The 25,170-nt window shown below is 51.4% G+C and overlaps 1 protein-coding gene across 30 annotated transcripts in view; it reads right to left on the bottom strand.

Annotated features, from left to right (window-relative positions):
* Positions 1-25,170, bottom strand: part of CACNA1C (calcium voltage-gated channel subunit alpha1 C) — a 739,977-nt gene that overhangs the window by 79,094 nt on the left and 635,713 nt on the right. For 20 of the 30 annotated variants that reach the window (NM_001136522.1, XM_051849894.2, XM_051849901.2 and 17 more), the window contains 8 exon segments: positions 3,661-3,720; positions 4,818-4,947; positions 8,392-8,524; positions 15,436-15,505; positions 15,782-15,902; positions 16,615-16,729; positions 18,811-18,931; positions 19,846-20,053. In NM_001136522.1, coding sequence (NP_001129994.1) covers positions 3,661-3,720; positions 4,818-4,947; positions 8,392-8,524; positions 15,436-15,505; positions 15,782-15,902; positions 16,615-16,729; positions 18,811-18,931; positions 19,846-20,053 — 958 coding nt within the window. 30 annotated transcript variants of the gene reach the window in all.

The raw sequence follows: 25,170 nt of genomic DNA, 5'->3' as shown, positions 1-25,170 counted from the left end.
GGCTGAGCAACTGCTCTGATTTGCCCAGGACTTAACTGGTTCTATCAGTGGCAGCCCCGTGTCCCAAGAAACCCCCAGTCTTTGGGAATCTGAGACCACTGGGCACTCTAGTGCCCAGTGAGAAGCTGGACCAACGACTCCGGTTATTAGCACCCTCCACCTCCTGGCCTCCAGCAAGTGGTGCTGGTGAGCTCTGCCAAACAGTCTAGACTTCTAGGTTGCCTGTTTTCTAGAGGCAGAAGCAGTGTGTTCAGGGGGTGATGTGGTTCGGTTTTGGTTCAGAGCACGACCACTGGCTTTGAACCCCACCCTGTGTGTTTTATTGGGCAGTAAGAGACTTCAGTGTGCCTGACAATATCTACCCGAAAGGGTTGCAAGCATCATCTACTGGGTCATTGCATGCAACACACGTGGGGTTCTGCCCTGCAGGCAATTCTCCCCCCTGCAGCTGCGGTTTGAATTCTGGATTCTTCCCGAATGAGGCAAGTTGAGCTCCCTTTATTGCCTTGTTTCTGTGAGGCTCATGCAGGAAACAACGTGGAACCCCTCTAAAAACTCTGAAAAGGAGGCCACATAGGTGACGATGAGCATCCGAGGACTAGACCATGGCTGCCTCCTGCAGAGCTGCTTTCCCCCTTGGCTGCCTGGAATTGCGGGGGGGGGGGGGGAGGCGTCCAGGAGAAGGGCTGTCAAAGGCCACAGGGAGGACGTGTCAGCCAGAGGGGAAAATCTGAAGCTGAGGACGGGTGGGAAGCTGAGAGCCGCTCCCGGTCACCTGGGGTGCAGCTTATCTCTCTGGAATCAGAGCATGCCCGTGCAGGGTGCCTGCAGAGCAATTCTAAAGCAAACACGGAGGGGAGAGGGACAGAAATAGTCCTCACAACCTAATTCTTTCCACTTATCTTTTACAGCAGGGGTCACAGGGGACTTGGGCACCTGTGTTCTGCAACAATGTTTAGAAGTAGGTGTATTACATAAAAGGGCTCGCGTCGCGTGGCACGACTCAGTGGGCTGGGACCCCAGAGACGGCATGCAGGAGGCTCCTGTGAAGACCCGCCCCTGAGCTTGCACAAGGCTGAGTGCTTTCCCTAGCACCTCGTTTCCATCTTACAGGAGGTGTGGCTCTAAGCTCTCCTGACTCTTAGCCTGGACCCTCCGAGCAACTGCTGGGGTCCAACAGAGCCCTGTGCATTCAGCAAACAGTGTTCAGCACGGAGGTGGACACATGGGGCTCACGGGGGCCAACTGCTGTCCTTCGGCTTGGGTCTCTGTTGGGTAAAGGGACCCTTGAATGAGACAGCAGTTCAGGAAGCACATGGACGTGTATGGGGGCAGGGTGGAGGACACACCCAGGAAGAGTGGCCATGGGAGAAAGAACAAGTGGATGCTGGGAAAACAGAATTTATTGAAAATCATCAGTGGCATGCAGGACAAAGAAGCCACGTTAGGGGCCCGCGCAGAGCCTCCTTCCTTGCCTTTTTTCTGACTGCCACCTACCTATTCCTGGTTTCTGAAAGGTTAAGTCATTACCCAGGGAAGGTCCATTACTGGGGTGTTTCCAGTTGGGAGAGGGAAAGGGAATGGGACACAGGCTTATGATGTCTTCGAGTGGGAAGGGCAGGGAGCCACAGGGCCCTGTCCTGCCGGGGGCTAGTGCCTCCTCTAAGGGCAGCTCTTCTGGTATTAGAGGCGTCTTGTCTTTTGCATTTGCATTTCTATGCATTCGTCTCTTTCTGCCTTCCCCTTCTCTACTTGACAGTCCTCGCAACACGCAGGCCAATGATGCGATCTTACAAGCCTCCGAGTGTCAAGGCCAAGCGTTCCCAGGTGGACAGCAATTGCCGTCCATGCTGCGGCACGAGGCTGGGCCTCCAGACCAGGCAGAGGGCACAGGAGGAAGGAGGTGCAGGAAGAGGCCTGGGGACCGGGTTTGTGCTCAGAAGCACGCTGGGCAAGAAAGAGACCAGAAGAGCGAGGGGGAGAAGGGGAGGGAAGGCTTTGCCATGGAAGACTCTCACTTCCACTTGCAGGGCGGTCTTGCAGGAGAAACAGCACCTCTGAAGCCCACAAGAGCACTGAGAAGTGGGCCTAGGCTTTGCTTGTCCTGGGAAAGAACTTGGCCTCTCTGAGTCTGAAGCCCAGGAAGAAAAGCAGCGCAGCCTAGACAAGGGGTTCCCATCGCTGCACCTCAGCACAGGCAGGAAAGCAGCTCAGGCCCCCTCCCCCACCTCCGGGAACCGGGGCCCGGTCAGATCTACTCTGCCTGAGCTGGAAAGAAAATTCCATGCCGTGCTCCTGGTTTGCTGCAACCAGGGACAGAAGCCGGGTGGAAGCCCCATGAACACCGCCCACTCAGTCTGCACCTGCCCCTGACAGAAGTCACTTCCATGAAGGGGCTGGGCGGGGCTTGGGAGCCTCCCCAGGAGAGAAAGTGGTCCCAGCCGGGTGTGGACATCGGCTCACACCTGCCACCGGGATGGGGAGTCTGTGCTCTGTGGGCTGGGCGGTCCCAGGCAAGCCTCCTTTAGTTGAGTCAGACCCTTGCTCTGGGAGAGGCACACGTGACCCAAGGTCTCACACTCACAACCTGAATCTCAGATGAACGCGCTTGGCCATGCGTTGCTTTAGAGGCTCAGAAGTGTGCTAGGAAAACCCAGAAATAATCCTCCATCCAGGGCTGCTCGGACGGGGCTCTGCCCGCTTGCAGGATACCTGCGGGGTAGTGGCTCCACAGGCAGGGGTGAGCTGGGTCAGCCGCCGGCAGGGCAGGGACCTGGCTGCCCAAGATCCTATGGGCACCTGGTTCTCATCTCGCTTAGCTCCCAATACATTTTTCCCTCGGTTGTGCTTAGGCAAAGGCCATTGTAACCAGGACTCTCAGCAGGTGCCTGAGGAGTCAGGAGCAGTCTGTTGTCACCTGCTGACAGCCCTCAGTGGGGATTCTGGCTCCAAATCTTGCCCAATCCTAGCTTAGCTCTGAGGTCTGCCCCATGCCCTGAGGAAGGTATGGATGGCCATCCAAAGTGAGCAGTAAAGTGAGTTCTTGGTGGCCCAGAGCGGTCCACTTTCTGAGGTTGTGTGGCATTCTTGGGGAGAGGAGGCCAGGAGGCTTCTGAGCAGGGCTCTGTCATCAGGAGCCAGCGACGGCGTGTGCTCCTGTGTGTAGGGGCGCGGCTGAGGGCCGCAGGGCCAACCAGTGACGTGGCAGCTTCAAGGGCAACATTGGCAGCTGCTTGCCTCTTCCAGACAAGAGCTGCTTGAGGGCAGCCAGAAAGGAGGGGCTCAGGGACACACGTGTCCGGCTTGCGAGCCTGGGCCCAGAGCACAACCCAAAGCGAGGGACAATAACTTTTGCAATTGCAGGCTTGAGAGAGAACAAAGAGAGTGAGAGAGACAGAAGAGAGAAAGGAGACAGCCATACAGGTACACAAAGAGAGAGGCGGACAGCATGTGTCGCTCAGGTTGCTTTACCTTAAGGATAATTTCTAATGTAAAGATACTAGTGAAGACATAGTCTGCATTGCCTAGGATCTGAAAAATAAGCATAATCGGATTAGTGGCTCTGAGAGTGAACCCAACACCAGCAGGAGCGTGTGTGTTAGCCAGACAGACAGCAGCAGAAAGGCCAGGAAGAGAGGGGGAGGGGGGATGGAGCTTTACCTTGAGAGCAATTTCAATGGTGAAAATGGTAGTAAAAACAATGTCAAAATAAAACAGAATCTGCAAAACAAAAAGAAACAAGATGGGGCAGGGGTGGGAGAAAGCAGAATGAGAGGGGAGGTCAGTGGGTGTTCACCAGCAAAGGAACCCCGCTTTCAAACAAGGCGCCCTTCCTGTGCATGGGGTCCCAGGCAGCTCAGGGGTGCTGTGTCGAGCCCCCAGATATGTGAGTTTCCAGTGCAGGCCTCAGCTGGTAACGGGTCTGAGCGCATCTGGCTGGATGCATTTTTATTAATGCAATTAACCAAGATACTCAAATCAGAACACTGGGACACATCAAGAGGGCAGGGGGTGGACTTGTTTTTGTTTCTGTTTTGCAGGGAGCTTCCAAATGCTCGGCTCCTAAGCTGGTGAGACTGAGCCAGCCGGTGTCCTGTGTTGGTTGCAATCTGTGCCACCACATCCTCTGGGGAAGGAGCACCCTCCAGGTGAAGCACATCCGGGCTGAGGATGGTCCACGCTTTATTATATCTCAGGTCAGAGCAAGGACCAACACCTCTAACCTTGGGCAGAGAGCCTTGGCCCCAGCCAGCTTCAGGACTGCTGAGTGGGTCGGCATGGGGATGGCTCTAGATCAGCGGGCCACTCTCTTCTAGCCCACCAGGCTGGGATCGATCAGATGAAGCCCTGAGGCTCTGACTCCAGCCTTTACCATTGCCCACTAGTGCCCTGGGTGGGCCTCCAGATACAGTTCTGCTCTACAGAAGACCACCAGGCTCTCCTTCCTCTTGGCTGGGCCTTGCCACCAGCACCTGTTTGCCAATGGCCCCTTCTGGTCAGAACATTCCAGGAAGAACAGGGCAGGCAGCCAGGGGCCGCACTGTGCCAAGTTTATAGGGAACGAGAGCTTCCTGGGGAACATCCACAGAGCAATGGCCGCCCTGAACTTTGTCACTTCCCAAACCAGCTCATGCCCACGATTGCACTTGCTGGTGGCCCCAGGGTGGGTTTCCAGCAAAGCTCTAATCCCTTAGAGAGATGTTTATGGGATTTGCACCTGGACTCCCGACAGGACAATGACGCCGGCAACAAGCAGCACTGGGTGTGGTGACACTCCGAGAAGGAAGGGGCGCAGAGGACAAAAGGGGGGTGCGTACGTGATTCCTGAAGGAGGTGTGCTGCACAGGGTCCTCGGCAGCCAGGGAAATGCTGCTGAGCAGAATGAAGAAGAGGATCAGGTTGGTGAAGATCGTGTCGTTGACGATACGGTGACACTGGAGGCGGAACCTGCCCAGGGAGGAGAGGAGGAGAGGGCTGTCAGAAGAGACAGGGGAAGCAGCTCCTGGGGTCTCAGGAGCACCGCCCCTCCGTTCTTTGTCTCGGTTTGCAAAACGTGCTTGTGGTTTGGGGGTAGCCCCCCAGCTAAAATCTCACCACCGCTGGTAATGAGAACCCAGCCCCATCCCCGTGATGCGCATCGCCATGGTACCGGGGTGGTTCGTGGGCCCTTTCATGGCGGCAAGCTACCATTGACCTTTCAGAGGGTTCTGAGACTCCTGGGAATCCGACTTTTCACATGCTGCTCTGACATTATCAACTGACTTTTGTTTGGAGTTTTCTTTTTCCTATCATTGAAGAAACATCCGTTTAGGAGATCTATTTGTTCTTTTCTGTGCACAGGAAACAACAGCACTAACTGGAGATGCATAAGCCGAGAGCCAGAGAAGTCCACTTTCTGGCTAGATGGGTTGCCCCTAGGTTACAGCTTTCAAGTTCACACCTTCAGTTCAAGGTCACACCTTAGCACAGGTGCCAAGAACTACCAGTCTGGGCTTCTGCATGCTCATCGATAGCACCAACAGTGCTTGGTACTTGCATGCCATGGGTGGCTTGGGTACGTCCTACCCCTGATGACAGTGCAGGATGGGAGGTAGGCAGGTTATTCTCATTGTCACAGAGAAAGACACTGACATGTGGGAGGCAGGGGCTGCCCAGAGAGATAGCCTGCAGTGTGGAGCACTCAGGGCTTGAGCCCAGGCCTTCAGACTTGTGCTCCTGGCATTACAGTTGCCTAAACGGTCTGAGAAGCTGCAGAGCCTGGAAAGGACAAAACCTTGGAGGCACTTCTGGCTTTGTGAGAGTGAGGAGACAGCTGCAGGGATCTTCTCTTTCAAACCAACCTATCTACCTATCTATCTACCTACCTACCTACTTACCTATCTACCTATCTACCTACCTACCTACCTATCTACCTACCTACCTACCTACCTACCTACATATCTACCTACCTACCTACCTACCTACCTACATATCTACCTACCTACCTACCTATCTACCTACCTATCAACCTACCTAACCCCCTACCTACATATCTACCTACCTACCTACCTACCCACCTACCTACCCACTCACCCATTCACTCACTGAGCTAAGGTCTGAGTTTGGGCAGCTGGGAAGAACAGGGCTGCCTGAGGATAGATGCTAACAACAGCAGTGCAGTCGAGAAAGTAAGCAGGTCTGGGAAGCCTGGGACTTGGGTTGAGCCAGCTTCCCCAACGGGCATGGAGAAGAAAGATTCCCCAGTCCCGATTTCAGTCCTCAGGACTGAAGTCACTGAGGTCACAACCAAAGATCACCACACACAGAACAGGCTAAGCCACTAAGATAGGAAACCAGAAGAAACGACTGGCTGGCACTGCGGCACAGTGGCTCAAGCCACCACCTGTGATACCAGCTTCTCATATGAGCGCAGATTTGAGTATCAGTTGCTCCACTTCCAATCCAGCTCCCTGCCAATGTGCCTGGGAAAGCAGCCAAGGATGGCCCAAGTGGTTGGGTCCTTGTCTCCCTTGTAGGAGGCCAGAAGGAGTTCCTAGGTCCTGGCGTTGGCCTGGCCCAGTGCTGTCATGACCATCAGGGGAGTGGACCAGTGAATGGAAGATTCTCTCTCTCATTCTCTCTCCCTCTTTCTCCTTCTCTTTCTGTAACTCTGCCTCTCAAATAAATAAAATAAATCTTTTTTTTTAAGGAAACAAGTAAGTGATTAAGATTCTCCTCCCTGACACTACAACTATTGGATACTATGGATATTTGAAATTTTTAATGACATAAAGGACTTACATGAAAAAAATACAATGGATTGTCAATAGAAAAAAAAAACTGATTTAAACAGTAGTACAGATAAAGTTAAAAAAATTAAGAACTTGGATGGCGTATCTGAGGAAATCACCCAGAATAATGAAACAGAGATACAGAAGTAAATATACATTAAGAGATAGGGAGGACAAGGTCTAACACTGGACCAACAGCTGGACAGACTAGAGAATTCAGGAGAGGCAGTATTTAAAGATCAGGGCTGAAAATTTTCTAGAACTTAAGAGAAATATAAATACATGGACCTAGGAGCTATAACATATGCTAAGCCAGATAAGTAGAAAGAAACCCATGCCAGGAGACATAGTAGTAAATCTGCAGCAGATCAAGGCCAACAATAGAGCAAAGGCAGCTACAAATGAAGACAGGTTACTTACGGAGGGGTGACTGTTGTAATTACAGCGAACTTACAGTGAAATAACACCTGTAATGTGCTGAGGGACAAACCTATCAATCTAAAATTCTATACACAACAGAGAGAGCAATTATAAAGAGAGGCCAAGTAGATTTTCCATAAAGGAATTAATGGAATTTCCAAAGAATGTACTTTAGGAAGAAAGAAAATGCTTACAGAAGGATGGGCTGGGATGTATCCTCTCCGCCCCCCCCCAAAAATGGTAGGGGGCTACTGTTGTGGTGCACTGCAATACTTGCATCCTATATGAGTGGTGGTTTGAATTCTGGATATCCATTTCTAAACCAGTTCCCAGCTAATGCACCTGGGAGAGCAGTGGAAGAAGGCCTAAGTATTTAGGGTCCTGCCACTCATGCGGGAGACCTGGATGGAGTTTCAGGTTCTTGGCTTTAGCCTGGCCCAGTCTGGGCCATTGTGACCATTTGGAGAGTGAGCCAGTGAATGGAAGATTTTTTTCTCTTTTTCTTTCTCTCTCTCTCTCTCTCTCTCTCTCTCTCTCTCTCTCTTTCTCTCTCCCTGTGTTGTGTGTGTGTGCACCACTCTGTCTTTCAAATAAATAAGTCTTTATTTTTTTAAATGGTAAACAAATAAAAAGGTAAGTTACATGTAAATCCAAACACACACTGTCTGAATAATAATAATAATAATAATAATGTGACATCTATCTTGGGTGAAAAATAAAGGCTGGGACTAAGATGCTAATCAACAGTAACAGAAGTCAGGAGAAAAGTGAGTTAAAACAGCCTGACGTCCTTCTCTTACACAGCAGGAGGTTTAAGGTGCTGTCTAACTTTATGGATGCTAATTATCCTAATATGATCATTAAAAATGTATGCATGTATCAAAATATTACACTGTACCCCAGAAATATGTACAATTATTGTTGGTCAATAAATAAAAAAAGACTGGTAAACTAAGAAGGATAATCAGCAAAGAAAAGAAGCTGAGTTTACGCATTTCTAACAGTGGAGAGGAGAATGAACACAGATTGTCTGATTCAGAATTCAGGGCTGTTTTCCCTGAACCAACGTCTGTTTACTCCAGGAGTGGGGAGCTGGGAGGAGCCCACGTTCCACCTAGAGATTCAGGGGAGACACAGGCATCTGCTTGGCTTGTACCACGAACAGAGCAGAGTCCCGCCTTCCCTCGCCATCCTCGCGTACCTGTTGTTGGGGCTGAAGATGAAAAACGCACTGGCTTCTGGCATAGGCACGGCCTTCTCCTTAAGGTGCAGCTCGGAGAGTGGCCGAGGGCGGGGGCCGACAGGCATCTCAGGCTCCTCCTCATCCTCTTCTCCTGCAGGAAAAGCAGCAGCTCTTGAAGTGACTCCGCCGCACCACTTATTTTTATCCCTGTGCCATCTACTTCCAGAGGCAGGATGAAGACATCGTTTGTATCCCTGAAAATGTAGAGGTCCAGCCAAGACAGACACCCTGCTGTCTGTTGCGTGGGTATTGCTGGAGCTCATCTCTGCTAGAGAGAAGCTTTCCTGGCAGTACACAGTAAAATGGATATAAGTAGGATGCCCAACTCGCCATGGTTCAGCCAGGACTATCCAGCTTCCATACTGAAATCCCACATCACAAAGAACCCCTCAGACCCAGGAAACTGGGCTGGTCAGACATCCTGGCTAGAAGACCCAAGAGAGGGTGACCAGGGAAGACCAGGATATTGTCAGGTGGTATTCCTCCAACCTGGCTCCAAGTGGAAAGATCAGAAACAAACAAAAACAAACAAACTCACTTATGCAGGGATAACAGGACATAAACCCTGCCCTCAACAGGCCCTCTGTTCAGAAGTTTACGCACTGTCACCAGTTAAAAAGCTCCTTTGTCCTCCAGATCAGTGAGCGCATTTCATTTGGGCCACTGACTCCTTCCCTTGCAAGCATATTGCCCAGGGGAGGATGCACCAGCCAGCCCACTGGTCGAACATCAGCAGAGATGTCTGCGAGTGGGTCAGTGACGGCATGGGACTTAAGAGCAGTAGTTCTCCAGCCAGAAACCTGGATCCTAATCGTGGCTCTTTCCTTTCTGGCTATGGGCATTTTATTGAGTCTCTCCATGCCTCAGTTTATCCATCAAGGAAGGAATCATAATAGCAGCACAAGCTTCCTTTAGAACCGAGCCTGACACAGAACAGCTGCTATGTAAGTGATAGCTGCTTGTATAACTATCTGTACCCAGCGAGAGACTGAGCCTATAAATCAGCACTTGGCATTTTTCTCAGCCTGATCCTTACCTGTGAGTATTCCCTAACAGTCTCCTCACAGCCAACTACTCCCTAAATGCTCGCTGCAGTGGGTTGAATAGTGTCCCCTCAAAATGCATGTCCACCCAGGACCTCTGAACATGACATCCGTGGGGCACAGAGTCCTTGCAGATGCAATTAGCTATGCTGGTGTCATGCTGGGCCCTAAGTCTGTTGATGGTTGTCCTCATAAGGAGAGACATGAAGATAACGGCTCATGCAGGGAAGGGGGGGCCCTGTGGAGACAGAGGCAGAGACTGGAGGGATGCACCCACAAGCCGAGCACTGCCAGCCAGCACAGAAGGCAGCACGAGGCAAATATAGATTCTTCTCTAGAGCCTCGCGGGAGCGCTGTTCCGACACCCTGATTTTGAAATTCCAGGCTTCAGAGCAGTGAGAGAATAAATTTTTTGTTCTAAGTTGTCCAATGGGTGGTAAAGTAAGAACTTTAATTTGGGGTGTGGGATAGGGGCAGAGAGAGAGAGGGAGAGAGGGAAGGAGAGAGAGAGAGAGAGAGAGAGAGAGAGAGAGAGAGAGAGAATGCTTCCATCAACTGATTCACCCCTCAAATGCCTGCAACAGCCAGGACTGGCTGAGTAAGAAATGAGGAGGCTTTGAAACTCAAGCCAGGTCTCCCACGTGGGTGGCAGGAACCCAAAGACTCGAGATATCACCACTAACTGTCAGGGTCTCCACTGGCAGGAAGCTGGCTGGAGTCAGGAGAAAAGCCAGGAATCAAATCAAAGCAATCTGACATAGGAGGTGGGGGTCCGGGCTAATGTGTTACCTGCGAGGCTGAATGCCCAGTGAGTGCTAACGGGTTCTGGCAGCCCCAGGGAACAAGCGCAGTCACTATGGGCTCTCATCTTCCCACCTGCTCTCTCCCGGACTGAACTTCTCTCCACCTTTGTCTGCAGCAGAGCTTACAAGAACCCCTTCTCCAGAGAGCATCCCTTACCCAGCTCTCCTGAGCACCTGTGCTCCAGAGAGTGACCTTCCTGTGAACCCCAGCAACACTCTGCACCCCCACACTCACTGGGCAATTAACACACAAAGCCTCAGACAGACACCTCATTTCCAGGGTACCTGACCCATCTACGTGCTGGAGACCTGGGAGTGAGAGGCCATGCCCGGCGCACAGGAACCATTATCTCTTGCTGATGATGGGGCCACCACACCCTTCATAAGGAGGGAGGCTTTGCCAAAGGAGAATCCAGTGGAGAGCAATCTGGCTGGAAGAAGGCAGTTTTGGGGAGCTCATCTGCAGAGCCAGCCACGCCTTTGTGTGCTCCCTCTTCTTCAGGTTAAAACAAAGCCAGGTGGTTGTTCTTTGTTAAGCGCAAAGCATTTAGGGCATCAAGGCTGTCTGGGAGGCCCAGGGGAATACAGGTGTGACTCAGACCCTCTCCCTCGGGCACTTGGAGCTGACCAGCAAGGCAACTGACACTCCCAGCAGAAGAGAGGTGCAAGCCGGAAATCTGCATACAGGCCAAGAGTATCGATTTTTGACATCCCAACCTTGGTATGGAAGAGACAAGTCTACTTGATGCAGAATAAGTAAAACCAGAGTTGGCCTACCTCACAATATTTGTGAGTGAAATTTAATCGAGAAAAACTTTAAATTCCTGCCTAGGTGTTTGTATTTTTAGTTTTGCTCTAAATGATCCAAGACAATTTATTTATGACAATTTAGTCACAGGTAATTTTATACTTATTTTAATTGCTCATGTTTCTAGAAAGCCATATTTCCTAGTGCTATGTTTCTCTGAGTTCTTAGCAAGGAAGCTTGTGTGCTGTTGCAGCTGCACTGGCCAACCGCACTACTGGGCAGTTCTGCAGAGGCAGGCATGTGGGTTACGCCATCAGATACACGTCAGTTGCAACTCAAGCCAAATGCTTAAGAGGAAACTCTTGGGGCCGGTGCTGTGGTGCAGTGGGTTAACGCCCTGGCCTGAAGTACCAGCAACCCATATGAGCGCCGGTTCGAGACCTGGCTGCTCCACTTCCTGTCCAGCTCTCTGCTATGGCCTGGGAGAGCAGTAGAAGATGGCCCAAGTGCTTGGGCCCCTGCACCCACGTGGGAGACCTGGAAGAAGTTCCTGGCTCCTGGCTCCTGGCTTCATATCAGCACAGCTCCAGCCGTTGCGGCCATCTGGGGAGTGAACCATCAGATGGAAGACCTCTCTCTCTGCCTCTGCCTCTCCTCTCTCTGTGTAACTCTGACTTTCAAATAAATAATAAATAAATAAATCTTTAAATATATATATGAGGAAACTCTTTCTGAAGGGCAAACTCAAACTTGTCAAGGGGCAGAAATGTGACAGCATGCCATGCCATTCCTAGTGTTTACTATGGGTAAGGAGGAAGGTGGACAGATCAGAAAAGGCCTGGTACAGCTCATTTTGGGGTTAGCAAGCGAACCACTAGACTTCTGCTCCCGAATGCCAGAGAAATCCCTTTGGGATTTTTTTTTTTTTTTTTTTGACAGGCAGAGTGGACAGTGAGAGAGAGAGAGAGAGAGAGAGGTCTTCCTTTACCGTTGATTCACCCTCCAATGGCTGCCACGGCCGGCGCGCTGCGGCCAGCGCACTGTGCTGATCCGATGGCAGGAGCCAGGTGCTTTTCCTGGTCTCCCATGGGGTGCAGGGCCCAAGCCCTTGGGCCATAATCCACTGCACTCCCTGGCCACAGCAGAGAGCTGGCCTGGAAGAGGGGCAACCGGGACAGAATCCGGCGCCCTGACCGGGACTAGAACCCGGTGTGCTGGCGCTACAAGGCGGAGGATTAGCCTAGTGAGCCGCGGCGCCGGCCCCTTTGGGATTTTTTTCATTTCTGTTCTCCAGGATGGGGGGAAGGGAAGGTGTTGGAAAAAGTGATAAGGGGGAAGCTGCTGCTTTAGACAACAACAGGGCTAGAATCTGCGCAAGCAAAACCTCTGCCCAGCTCAACCTCCCAACTGTGGTCCTCGTCTTCGGTGAACTCGCCCCTCCCCTCTGGGTAGTCGTCTTCCCCTCTGTGACTGTGCTCATAGCCAACGAGAATAAAAGCATCAGTGGCAAACATCTCATGACTGTTACAAAGCACTGACCCGCACAGACACAGCAGTGGCTCTGGTCCTTCAGGAACTTCGGGCATTTAACGAGGCACGGGGTTCACTGGCAGAGACAGGGTGACGTGTGGTGGGAAAGGGATAACACACTGACAGTGCAGTGGGAGGGCAGGGAGCGAAGCGGAGGAAGCAGCTTCTGCACAAGGTCTCTTCTCTTTAGTGGCTGGGAAAATCCCAGAGTCACCCTCATTCCACTTTCTCCAGCATCCAAGCCATTAACAAACCCAGTCGGCCCGACCTGCAAAGTGTGCCCCAAATCCAATCACTCCCTGAGCTGTCACCCAGCCGTGTTGCTGCCTCGCCTGGACCACTGCACACTCTCCTCCCTGCCCCCAGTGCTGCTGCTCACCATCAGCTGTCCTTTCTTCCGTGAGACCTTGAATGGGAAAGTCCTCCTCTGCCCGGCGACTTGGGCGGCTCTTGCTCAGGTCACCCCCTTACCCACTCTGCTCCTGCCTGACCTCCCAGTCTCACCATCTGGCGCTCTGCCTTTGTCCTTTCGCTGCCAGGGGCACTTTCCCTCTTTGGAGCACTCCACAACCACGGCTTCCACCTAAGGTTCCACACCTGCTGGTCCCCTACCTGGACAGCTCTTCCCTCTGATTTCCTGGAATCATTTGGGTTTCAGCCCAAAAGTCATGTCTGCAGAGAAGTCTTCCTCAATCACACAAAGCAGCCTGCCCCTCCCAGACACCCAAACACAGCCCTGGATTTTATCATCTTCACAACACCTGATGCTACCTCTTTGGCTGCTTTGCTTTCTTATCTCTTATCTCTCTCCCCACTGACCCATCTCTGTCTGGCCCACAGCTGTATCCCTGGGGCTTGGCACCCCACCTGGCCTGCAGTAGATGCTTTGTAAGCAGTTATTAAGTGAATGAACATTGCCAAGGTTTCTTCCACCTCTTCATGTCAATGACCACAGTTTGGTCCTGAAGCCGAGGGCAGGACAGCCTCAATTATCTATGGACCGGAGGTCTCAAAGGCACGGAGACATGTGGGATGAACAGAAGTGAAAGCAAGGTGTGCAGTAGGGTAGAGAAGGGATTCTGAAATAGCTTAAGAATCCTGAGGCATTAGCAGAGTGTGGGAATCGCTTTCTGTTCAAAAGCACAGGCATTCCAAGACTCCACGAAGCCTGCTGGGTCATCAGAGAGATGCTTCTGTGATGGCCACCATGGTGACAATACTGTCATCATCCATCTTTCTGTGTCCCTGACATTCTTCTCTTTGATTTCATTAAAGCCACAAAGAGGAGAAAAGCCAGGAGGATGTTTAGAATAATAGAATTTGAGATTATTGTCATAGATGCAAGATGTTGGTCTGCCCCACAGCCACGTGGGAGGGACAGGCTGAGGCCTGACTGCAGCAGGGTGGGGGCTGTGGGGAGACCTTCAGATCCAGATGTCCCCTCTGCTGTGTGCCAGGAAGCTGCGTGCTGGAGAGAGCGGGGCCAACCTGGGATTCATGTCACCACTGTCCATCTCCTTAAACTTCAAAAAGATGCTTGAGTTCAGACTCCTATAGGAAACCTCCACAAACCCTGCCTTAACAATCACTGACATTGTGCTGATCTTGTTTCATTTATCTTCTTCGCTTCCCCTATTTTGCTGTTGGAACATTCAAAAAGTAACTTCTCAACATTTTAGACAGCTTGGCATTTTCAAAACAGAGCTAGAATAATAGTATGTCAACAAGATTAACAAAAACCATCTCCAGTCATTTATTTCCCAGTCCATATTCAATTTAGCCCAATTATTTACAGAATGGCACTTTGGTTCATTTGTTGATTCAGGGCCGAGACGAGGTCCTCCCCGTGTGTCTACCAAGTCTGCAAGATTGGCCCCCTCAGCCTGCCCTGCAAAGGATTTTAGGACTTCAAAGGGTCCCAACGTGGAAGCAGCCCTCCTGCTCTTCTCTCTGTCCAAGCCCCAGGGCACCCAACCTGTGCCCTTGTGGGAGTGGAAACGGGTGAGGGTGGAAGCCCACAGGAGGAGCCTACTTCCCAAGGACAACAGAAGAGGCCTGCTGGTGTCCCTGCACGTAAGCAGAGAACAGGTACAGCGAGAAGGCTTTCTGCCACCTAACTGGCTTTCCCTCCAGACACAGCCTGGTCCACACAGAGAAGGAAATGCCTTGACCCCGAGCTGTTGACTTCAAGCTTGAAGCCGATGATAGTATCTGCAATTCTAGGTAAGAGGAGGGCAAGTCTGGGGTTTGGACAGGATGTGAGGCTGCAGGAAGCAAAGCTAGTAAAGCCTGGGGGAGGACCTCTGACCTCTGACATTAACACCCCCTGAAAGGGGACTCCCTGCCCAGTCACGTATCATGAGAAGATGGGGTCAGTAAGAGCTCTCTGGACAAGAAGAGACCTGAAAGAACTTTACAAATCAGCAGGGGGGACGCCGGTGGTGGCAGCCATCCCTGCACCCAGCTGAGTAAGAGCAAGGGCAGACGTGAGATTTGCCACAATTACAAAGAGAGCAGAACACAGCAAAAGGTGCTATACTAACACATCAGGCAAGGAAACGATGATTTGACCAACATAGAATATAAGGAAACCTTGCAGGTATATAGAAGCCAGCTTCCAAAGAGCACAAAAGCCTTGCTCAACTGTAATCTTATCTAACCTAGTGTTGGTACTATGTGGAAACCATAAACCAAGTTTTCCCTCAGATAATCATGGCAATACATAAGTATAGAGACAGGAGACATTTAACAGTGCCACATGCTGGCAAGGAGAACCTGGAGCCACTGGCCCCAAACTCATGGCTGTCCGCACATGGCTTTAGAATTTGCATATCTACCCTCAACCTCCCATCTCAAGGTCAGGCAGTGGGACCGGTACCTGTGGTTTCCGGGTTGGGGTAGGGACTCTTATCCTCACTCTCATTGGGCTGGAGGTCATCCATGTTGATCTAGGCAGCCAAGGAGGGGAAGAAGAAGAAGTTAGATAAGTTCCACAGTTTTAGAGGCTCAGAGTAGCCTTGAAATTGCACAACAATCAGTGGCTGAGCTCAAAAACCCGCCTTTGTCACCTGAGACATCCTCTTCAGACACCAGCAGAGGCCTGGAGTCAGCCAAGTGCATCGGCTCTATTCCCACCGAGTGGCCTCCCTCTGTCTTCTTAGGAAGACCGTGGCCCCCATTCCCTCAGCAGTGGCCACAGCTCCTGGAAGGAGATGGCGACTCACCTTGGTGGTAGGCGGGGACTCTCCATCAGCTGTAATGGATTTCAGCTCAATTTTCTCCTCCTTGGCCTCCTCCAGGGCCGGCTTCCCTACCACCTCTTGTTTCTTCTCCGGGCTGGCAGTCCTGGCCGGTCAGCAGGAGGAAAAGAGAAATGGATGTTTACTGGGGTGGCAAGGAGCTGTTCTGGGGTCTACTGGGCTAGCGGGAGCACAGTCCTTGCATGGACATCCAGGGCACATTGCGTGTGCAACTTAATCACAAGTGCCACTGAGCTGGGCTGCACCTGGCTCTGCCTGGCACTCAATGGGCCCCTTCCAGCCGCTGCTCCAGTTCATTCATCCAAGAATGATTCTGGCTCTCATTTAGGATTGGTTCCTGGAGGAACACTACTCGGTGCCAGGTGGATGCGTGGCCTATGACTGTCCCACCTAGACACTGACGGGACACTCAATGCAGGGCCCACTCCTGCTTTCTTATCACTGGAAATGAAGTAGAAAACACCGAGGAGGCAGCGCTCTGAAAGCTGTGATTCTGTTTCCCCTCCGAGGGGGCTGCCTTCCTCCTTCCCCACCCTACATTCCCACCACCTCTGATGGCTTCTCTGGTGGGGGAAATGCAACACCTTGGTGGGGACTGCAATCCACAACGGTCCTTCTTTAGAGCACCACCCAGGAATTGGAGAGAGGCCCAAGTTACTGCAGGAAGCCTCAGGCCCAGGGCCCTCCTAGGAGTGAAGGGATCGGGGGCCAGCACCAAGCCTCCCTGACCCTCCAGTGGGAACGTATTCCAGAACTGGGATTCTGGGGCCTTGGCCTGGGTGAGTGTAGAGGGTTACCTGGCCAGCTTCTTTCTCTCCTTCTCTTCTTCCTCTTCCTTTTGGGCAGAAGTAAGGCTCTCAGCATCAGCCAGGTTGTCCACAGCAATGGCCAAGAACACATTCAGTAGGATATCTGTTTGTGTCCATTCTTAAAGAAAATGATGCTTGGCCTTGGGGGTATTTGGTGGGCATAGGGGACAAGGAAGAAGCAGGAGACACAGGGGTAGAGTTCCCCAGCAAAGACAGCCTGACACTGACCCACTTTGACAAAGCCCAACAGTGACCCTCTCCCTTTCCTTCTCCATAACCCTATTAGCCACCTGGAGTATCCTACAAGGTTGAGACCAGGCAAGCTTGCAGGTTGGAGCGGGGTGGGAGTGAGGTAGCAAGCCCTGCCTTGCTCTTTAATTGCGGGGTTTTATTGTTGGGTGTCCCCCGAGAGAACTGCTGTGATTGATACTGTCAACAGTATTGTCTCTAATAGAAGACAGAATGCTCTTAAAAGTGGTTATTATAACTGGCACTGAGTAGGTAGCCTGGCATCTCTACCAAGCCTCTATGTGAACCCACACATACAAAGACCCTTGGAGGGTCTGCCTGGAGCTGGCCAGAGCTTGGGAATTCCAAATCAAAGCAGTTATTTGCCCACTTCTTCCCACCCTGCCTCCCTCCCTCACCCCCAACAATAGAAACACAGGTTCAGAGAAAGTACAGCTGGACAGGGTCTTCAAGTTCATGTTGTTGACCTCTACCCCCAGGTGCCAGCCATCCCCATCATTTCTCGTATAGGGAAACTGAAACCCAAGCAGGTAACAGGCTCGTCCCAGGAAGTGCAGACCCCAGGGGCCTTGTCTGCATCATCCCACAACAACTCAGAATGATCTCCTAAGTAGCAGTCAGTTATTGTTACTCTACTACAGGCTGAGGTCCCCTTAGCCAAAATGGTTGGGAGGACCATAAGTGTTTCCGATTCCTGTCCCCCAGCCCACTTTTTTTGTTTGCATGTTGGAATATTTGCATAGATCTAAGGAGCTATCTTGGGGATGGGGCCTAAGTCGAAACACAAAATTCATTTATGTTTCATAATGTATCTTATACAAGAGTACTTTGAGAAAGTTTGTGGAGAAGCAGCACTGAAAGATGTTTATTTTGGTGCCAAAAAATGGAAATCCTTACATAGCTGTTCACAATATGCATTTTCCATGACCTTTTGAAAGATCTCTCTTAGGCATGGCTCTCAACGTGTTTTGCATCAAAACAGACATCTTTTCAGTTTCCCATGAACCTTTTGAAGTACCCTCAGATACATAGCCAGAAGAAAACTTTATATCAGGTTTTTAATAATTTGTGCATGAAACAAAGTTTCACGGTGTGGAATTTTCCACTTGTGGCATCAGGTCAGAGCTCTAGAAGTTCCCAATTTTCCAGCACTTCAGATTTCAGATTCTTGGATCAGGGATGCTCATCCCAGACCACAATTCAGTTACTCAGGTAGAGCCTGTGGTTTGCCGAGGCCGCCCAGCTGGCCAGTGGGAAGCCTTGTCTGTAGGCCTCACTGTCTACGTGTGCTTTACCTGGAACTGCTGTCTAACTCCTGAGTCTCTGGCCAGCGCTCTTCTACTTTCCCTCCCCGCCTCTGGACATAGTGCTCCCGTGGCCCAGCTCAGGGAGTGTCTGCAGAGTCTGCCTGCGGAAGCCTGGGCTGCTCTGCCTGTGACTAAACGTCCTGGGGAGCAGCTTCAGAGGGAGGGACACTGAGGGTAAAGCAGGGAGGAGAGATGAAGGTCATTTCAAGGACAAAGGCTTGGTCATCCCTCACTGAGCAGGTGCAACAGCCCCCCATGGAAGCGGAGTGCCCAACTCCACAGAGGCCTCTGGGTGAGTAGCTGCCCACACCACAACACCAGGGGGCGGTGTTCACCTAGATTAACACCAGAACCCGCCTGTGGAGTCGAGCAATGATGCAGCCTGAACCGGCTCAGGAACAGAAATGTGCATCCTCACACCAAAGCTGAGGTTTCCACCCACGCCCACCTCCACCGCCAAAGCAGCCCTAGTCTGGGACACGTTTCTTCCCCAGAACAGCCTCCCCCAGCTCGCCGGGACACCCAGTGCTCTGTGTCCCGTGCTAGGCCCAGCAGGCACACCAGTTTGGCATTGTGCCACAGGCTGAGGGGCGCGGGCAGAGGGGTTGGGGTCAGCAGCAAAGGATACAATTTCCACAGATGAAGAGGATGATGAAGTAAATACAGACTAACATCCCTGGAAAAGAGGGGCCGCCATAAGCCATGATCCCATCATACATCACCGAATTCCAGTCCTCCCCGGTCAGGATCTGAATGACACATTCCCACCAATAAGGGACACAGCGTTAGACCAACAGCAAACCCCAAAACGCCCCTGCCCTGCCCTGCCCCTCTATGTTAATAAAAATGTCCAAAGTCTCTTTTCATCTGCTCTCCCTCCTCCTGGCCCCCAGGTCTCCACCCCAGGGGCTCTGAGCTATTAACCTGGGTGAGTTTGATGCTATCCTCAGGCAAAGTGTGTGGCTATAGGCATCGTTATTTGATCAAAACCCCTCCTACTGTCCACACACAGTGCATGAGCTGACCCCGGGAGCCACACCTCGGGCTGGGCTTTGGGCCCCTTTACTGTTTTGAATGCATTTGTTTAGATCGTATTAAACTGCACCAGCCAGTTTTTCCCAAACACCAGTCATGGGGGTACTACCTTTAAGGTTTTTGGTACCGCCTACATTATTTTTCATTTTACTCTATAAACCAAATCAGTTTCAAGTTTAGTAAGTGCCATGAAAGTTTTTCCCTAAGTCGAGATCACTACAAAATCACAAGTTTGAAGGACTAGTTATATTTGCTTCCCTGGGGCAAGTGTGTGAGTAGCCAAGTCAGAGCTCCTCCAGCCTCCCCTCCCCCAACAAGAGCAGCCAGGGCTTCACGCAGAATTTATCTGACCCAAGGGTTCCATGGCGTAGAGTGAAGTTTTAAGCTACTCCCTTAGATTTCTCCCGTAACAGTTCACCACCAACACCCCCGCCCCCTGGGGGGGGGTCTCCATGGGGCTGGCAGGAGGGGACACTACACAGGGGACCCAGGGCCCGTCAGGGATGACTGCCCAGGCTGGCTCTGCTTGCCCGGCAGCAGGCCAGGCTTCCTGCTACCTTGTCAAGGCCCCTCCCACCACCCTCCCCACCTCCTTAGCACTCTGCCACCCTCCCGGAAGAAACTGTACCTGAAACACGGTGAGCAGGGACTGCGGGAAATTGTCGAACGTGCTCCTCCGGGTCTGCATCTCATCGAAGTTGAACTTGCCTCCAAACAGCTGCATCCCCAGCAGGGAGAAGATGATGATGAAGAGGAAGAGGAGCAGGAGCAGGGAGGCGATGGAGCGCACCGAGTTCAGCAGGGAGGCCACCAGGTTGCTCAAGGAGTTCCAGTACCTGGAGCCCAACACGGGGAGGGAGGTCAGCTGCCTTTCCCTTCAGGCTCCCGCCTGCCCATCCTTCCTCATAACTCCCTGCCTGTCCGCTGCTACAGGTCCCAAGAAGGTTCCCACTCCCTGCTCTTCCCTTTCCCCGGGTGGGGACAGGATGGGGAGGGGGGGTGTGGGTGAGTGTGGAGCTTGTCGGTTCCCATCTCGGGACCAGTGATGTGTAACTTGGAGGAGAAGGGACTCAGGGCTCCAAGCCTGCTGACTGCATCACCCTTGGACAAGTCCCTTAGCTCCCCCACTTCCTTCTGCCTCCCTGTCTGAGAAATGGAGATGCCACTGGGCTACTGGGAAGATTACATGATGTAACCCTCAGCTGCCCAGGAAAAGCCCCAGCACATAGTGGCTGAGGGTTAGTAACTCCGCCGCTGGGCTTCAAGCAGAAACAAAGCACTTTCTTCCCAAGAGTGCCAGTCTGAACTGAGCCTGGGCAACAGTTGTCCAGCAGGGACCCGAGTCAGGTCACTCATGTTTGAGCAAAGTTTCCCACGTTTACTGTCTTAAGTATGGGTTGGGTAAAAGCTAGTCTTCTGGAAATTCTGATTCAGTAGCTAGAGTTTGGGCCCCAAAAATCTGGATTTTCAATGAGGATCCCACAGGACTCTGAGAAGGAAGTCTCAGATTGTAACAAACCCGTCACAGCCTCGGGGGACAGGTCAACATACATGTCCTCCGTGAGTGGCCCAGGCAGCTCTGCCACAAGCAGAGAGCGGCTTCAGGTGGAATCCTTGGAGCAGGACCAGCAATCCTTCCTCTGCTAATACAGAGGCGCTCACCATAGCTTAGGGAAATCCCTTTCTCAGGGAAAAGTGAGTGAGGGGAACCTACTAACAGCTACTGACAGTGGCTTGGGCACCTGTGCAAGGGTCAGTTCAGGACCAGGAAATGCACTGTAGCAAAAGGGATACAGTCCCTGCTGGGAGCAAGTACAAAAACCAGAAAAATCGCATTTCCCTATGGCTCCTGGGCTGGCCTTCCAAGCCACTGACTTTTGACTTCCCCCATTAGAGATCCCAGCTCATCACTAGCTTAAGTGGATGATGTGTGAACCACCCCATGGCAGAGCCCACAGCTGTGCCCTTAGTCCAGTCACTTCTCCAGAGAATACCCCCAAGTTAAGTGCAGGAGCAGATGGGCCAATGGTTTATTGGGGGGAAGGGAAAAAGAAAGAGAGAGAACACGCTCCCATCCACTGGCCCACTCCCCAAATCCCCAAATGCCCACAATGACTGGGGCTGAGCTGAGACTGAAGCTTAGAGCCAGGAACTCCATCCACGTCTCCCATATGGGTAGCAAAGACCTAACTATTTGAGCTATCACTGCTGTGTCCTGGGGTCTGCATTGGCAGGAGCCAGGGCCAGGCAACAAATCCAGGCACTCCAGTGTTGGAGGCAGCCATCTTACCACCAGGCTCAAAGCCTACCCCAGAAGCTGCAGCCTTGCCCACTCTTTCTCCTTCACAAATTCATTTCCTCTCCCTTTTACCTGCCAGCCACAACTCCTCCTCTGCAGGAGAATGTTAATCTACATTTATTTGTATGTGTTCTAGGCATACTCTGCAATGTTACTTACTTGTGACAGTCTTGTTTAATCCAAATAGGCTCTGAGCCCAGAGGCTTCTCCTCTGTCTTCCCCATCTTTGGCCCCAAATCAATTTTGCATAACCCAGTATGTGTGATGGGCTGTGTGGGGTCCTAATGGGTTAGAGGGCAAAGTGTTCTGCTTGAAGAAGGAAGGAAGAAAAACTCTCTGGGGTACAATGCCCTCTGCTCCTAAGCTCAAAGCAGCCTTCCCCAACCTGCCTGGAAATCAAAACCAGCTGGGGAGCTTCTTCATCTTCTAAACCCCAGTCCCACTCTGGAACCGTGACATCACGACCATGGAGCTGGGGCTTGGCGGAGCCCCATGCAGCCAGCCCAGCCCTCACTGGTGCCTCATGAGCATTAAAGCTCCAACTGTAGCAGTTATTTATTTAAGGAACCAGTAATTTTAGAGCATGTTTATAACAAAAATTTCCAAATAAACCACATGGGAAGGCTTCTGCATGTGGACTAAGGTCACAGAGCCCTGTGGAGAGCCACAGTATCATGTTCAATTGTCATGGAATATTCTGGAAAAGTCTTAATGGCTGTGGGAGGGTAGAGCCTTAATTTTCATGAGGTACATGGACAGGAGGGAAATAACTCAACCCAGGCTCATTTCTCTGTCCTATCTCTCAAGGTAGCGAGACAGGAAGCACCTGAATCCACAGAGGAAGTCTTCATAAATGGGGAAGAAGTTTGGCAGTGTGGACCAGTGTAGGAGGCAGAGAGGGGAGGGGAGGTGGGAGGGGCATCTCCTGAGGGAGGAGCCTCTCAGAGAGCCTGGGCTTCTAGGGAAGAGGCGGCTGTGGTGGAGAAACAAACTGAGCCATCCACTAGCGGAGAACTCTATTCTGAAATGGTTGGCATGAGCAGTGGCAAGTAGTGACACTCTACAGGGGCCAGCAGAGAAACCAGCGTAAGAGCAGGGATGGCCAAGGGAGGCTGAAAATGGCCAAGGATTCTATTAAAAGTGAGAACTGGAACAGGTGTTCAGCTTAGTGGTGAAGGTGCCGGTATCCCACATTGGAGTGTCTGGGTTTGATTCCCAGCTCTGGCTCCTGACTCCAGCTTCCTGCTAATGCAGACTCTGGGAGGCAGCAGTGCTGGCTCAAGCAGCTGGGCCTTCATTTATCGCTGATAGAAAGGAGTTTTGTAGGTGCCCAGGCGGCAGCCTGACGGGTGGGTGGAGTGACACGGAATACCACATGGGGGAACTGGCTGGTAGCCCTACAGATCTTCACACTCTGAGCTCGTTCGCATCCTTTGGATTCCATGGCAGCGCCATTATGGCCTGAGATGAGACAATGGCCTCTCACGTACCAGAACCTCCCTCCTGTTTAGGAAGACTGGCTGGTAGCAAGGTAGAGTGGTCAATGGCACGTTAACCACGACTTACTGAAGCTTTGATCCTAAAGGGTCCAAGATATGAAATCACACACCCACATGCCAACAGTGAGCCACTTCAAGTACACGGTGTCTTGGTCATGGCACACTGAGGACTGAGAAGACCTGAGCCAAGAGCACTATCACCACTTCAGAACAGGCTCAGGGCACCCACAGAGATCTATACTCAGCGTTCGGGTTCACAGGGCCCAAAGTGCAGGCCAGCTGCAGAGGCGCCCCTCCCCTCCTCACATGCTCCACCCACCCCACCCTCCGCCTTGGTGTCAACTTTTCTTTCCCATCCTCTGGCCACTCTGAATCATTCTCTTCAAAGCACAGGCGTTTGTCTACCCAAACCACACCCATCTATTTATGTTTGAGGGCTTCTAATCACATCCCCTTCTTTGTTAGGAAACATCTCCCCATGCCCAACAGCCTTCCTGTAGGTTCTGTCGCTTGCTCACCACCCATTCACTTTTGCTACCATTCTCCTCTGCCTCTCTGGGTTTAAGTTACCATCATCTGTTCACGTATACTTTTATCCTCATTTGTTTTTCCTCCTCTAAGTCTATCTCTGAGCTTGAGGCTCTATGGATTGCTACCTCCTTTTCTGCAATATAAAGAGATCCTTGCCTTCCTTGAATTGGAGCTTTCATCTCATGAGTCTTTTGCTTCAAAGAGCTCAGAGTGTGGTCCTTTCTCTTTATTCTAGGTATAGAACAGAGCCTTGAACTTTCTATAAATAAAATATCTTCAAAAACCAGCACCAACCACTTTGGGGTACTTTGCAAATGCTTCACTGTCCTTCCTCTCCATTGCAGAGAGGGTCATAACTAAATTTATACCTGACCCAGTCATTCCTTTCCTGAAAGGTAAAGACAAAATCCTCTTAGTCTCACTGGCAAGTGATCTATTGGAAGAATATTTATAAAGTAAATTTCACGGGATGAGTCTGTGAGATGTGGACTTCATGGGAGGGGATGAAGCCAGGAGGAATGGGAGTTAGGTGAAATGACCTGGGAAGCAGGTAGAGGGAAGCCCTGGTCCTTTAAGACTCAATAAGGCCTGGAGGGATTCGTTTAACAGGAGGCTGAACTAAGCATATTCTGGGCCAGAAGAAAACACAGAGAATTCTAGACTGTCTAGGTGAGTGTCTGGAACAGCCTGGGGGTGACAGCCTCATCCACTGGCTGAGTTCCTGTTGGTCTCTGCCTCTGCTCCCTCAACTTCACTCTTAGTCACACCTGGCTTGGCTAACAAGTTCACAGGTTTTGTCTAACCTGTTTGCATCTGATGCCTTGGTCACATAGAGCCTGCACCTGGCCAAATAGCAAGGCAGCCTGGCCTTGACCTTGGGGTGGCTGTAGGAGGGTGCCCCTTAGAACTGCTGGACCAGGAGCTCCTCAGGGTCACTTAGCTGTGCCCTACAGCCATGAAAGTGTCAGGAATGGGGAGGGAGCACATTCAAGTCCTCTCCCGAGCATCTTCCTGGTCCCCAGGAGGTGATACACTCAGCCCCCATCACAGAGAATAACCGCCCTCTAGGCCCGTGCCCAGCATGCAGCTCTTGTGTTTGAGCTGCCTTCTCCATAGATTCTTGGCCAAAAACTGGGCAAACACAAAACACTGACCTTCTTGTCCATACTTTCCCCATCTGCACATTCAACTAGATGTGAAATGAAAATATTTAGGGGGAAAACTTGTGTCTCTTTAGACCTTATCTTGTCATTACCAGGGGTGATGAGGCCTGTGAAATCATTTGGTCCGGCTTTGTCACAGCGATCACAGGTGGGACTCAAAAATTCTATGGCAGGCTAATTTTTAAGGTGATAAAGTTGTATGGCCTATGGATCATTATTGCTATCAATAACCAAATGGCCCTTGGCAGATAAAGGTTCCCCACGCCTGCAGGCCTAAGCAATGCATACAGCAACTGTTTATATAGCAGTTGCACTGTAGTAGGTACAAGTAGTCTAGAGGAGGTTGGAAGTGTTTAGGAAATTGTGTGCAGGTGATTTGCAAATGCTATACCATTTTATACAAGGGACATGAGCATCTGTGGAGCTTGGTATCTGTGTGCACCCCCTCAGGATACTGGGGG

Source organism: Oryctolagus cuniculus, chromosome 9 (assembly GCF_964237555.1).
Source record: "Oryctolagus cuniculus chromosome 9, mOryCun1.1, whole genome shotgun sequence".
NCBI lineage: Eukaryota > Metazoa > Chordata > Mammalia > Lagomorpha > Leporidae > Oryctolagus > Oryctolagus cuniculus.
This window is presented reverse-complemented; position numbering and strand designations above follow the sequence as displayed.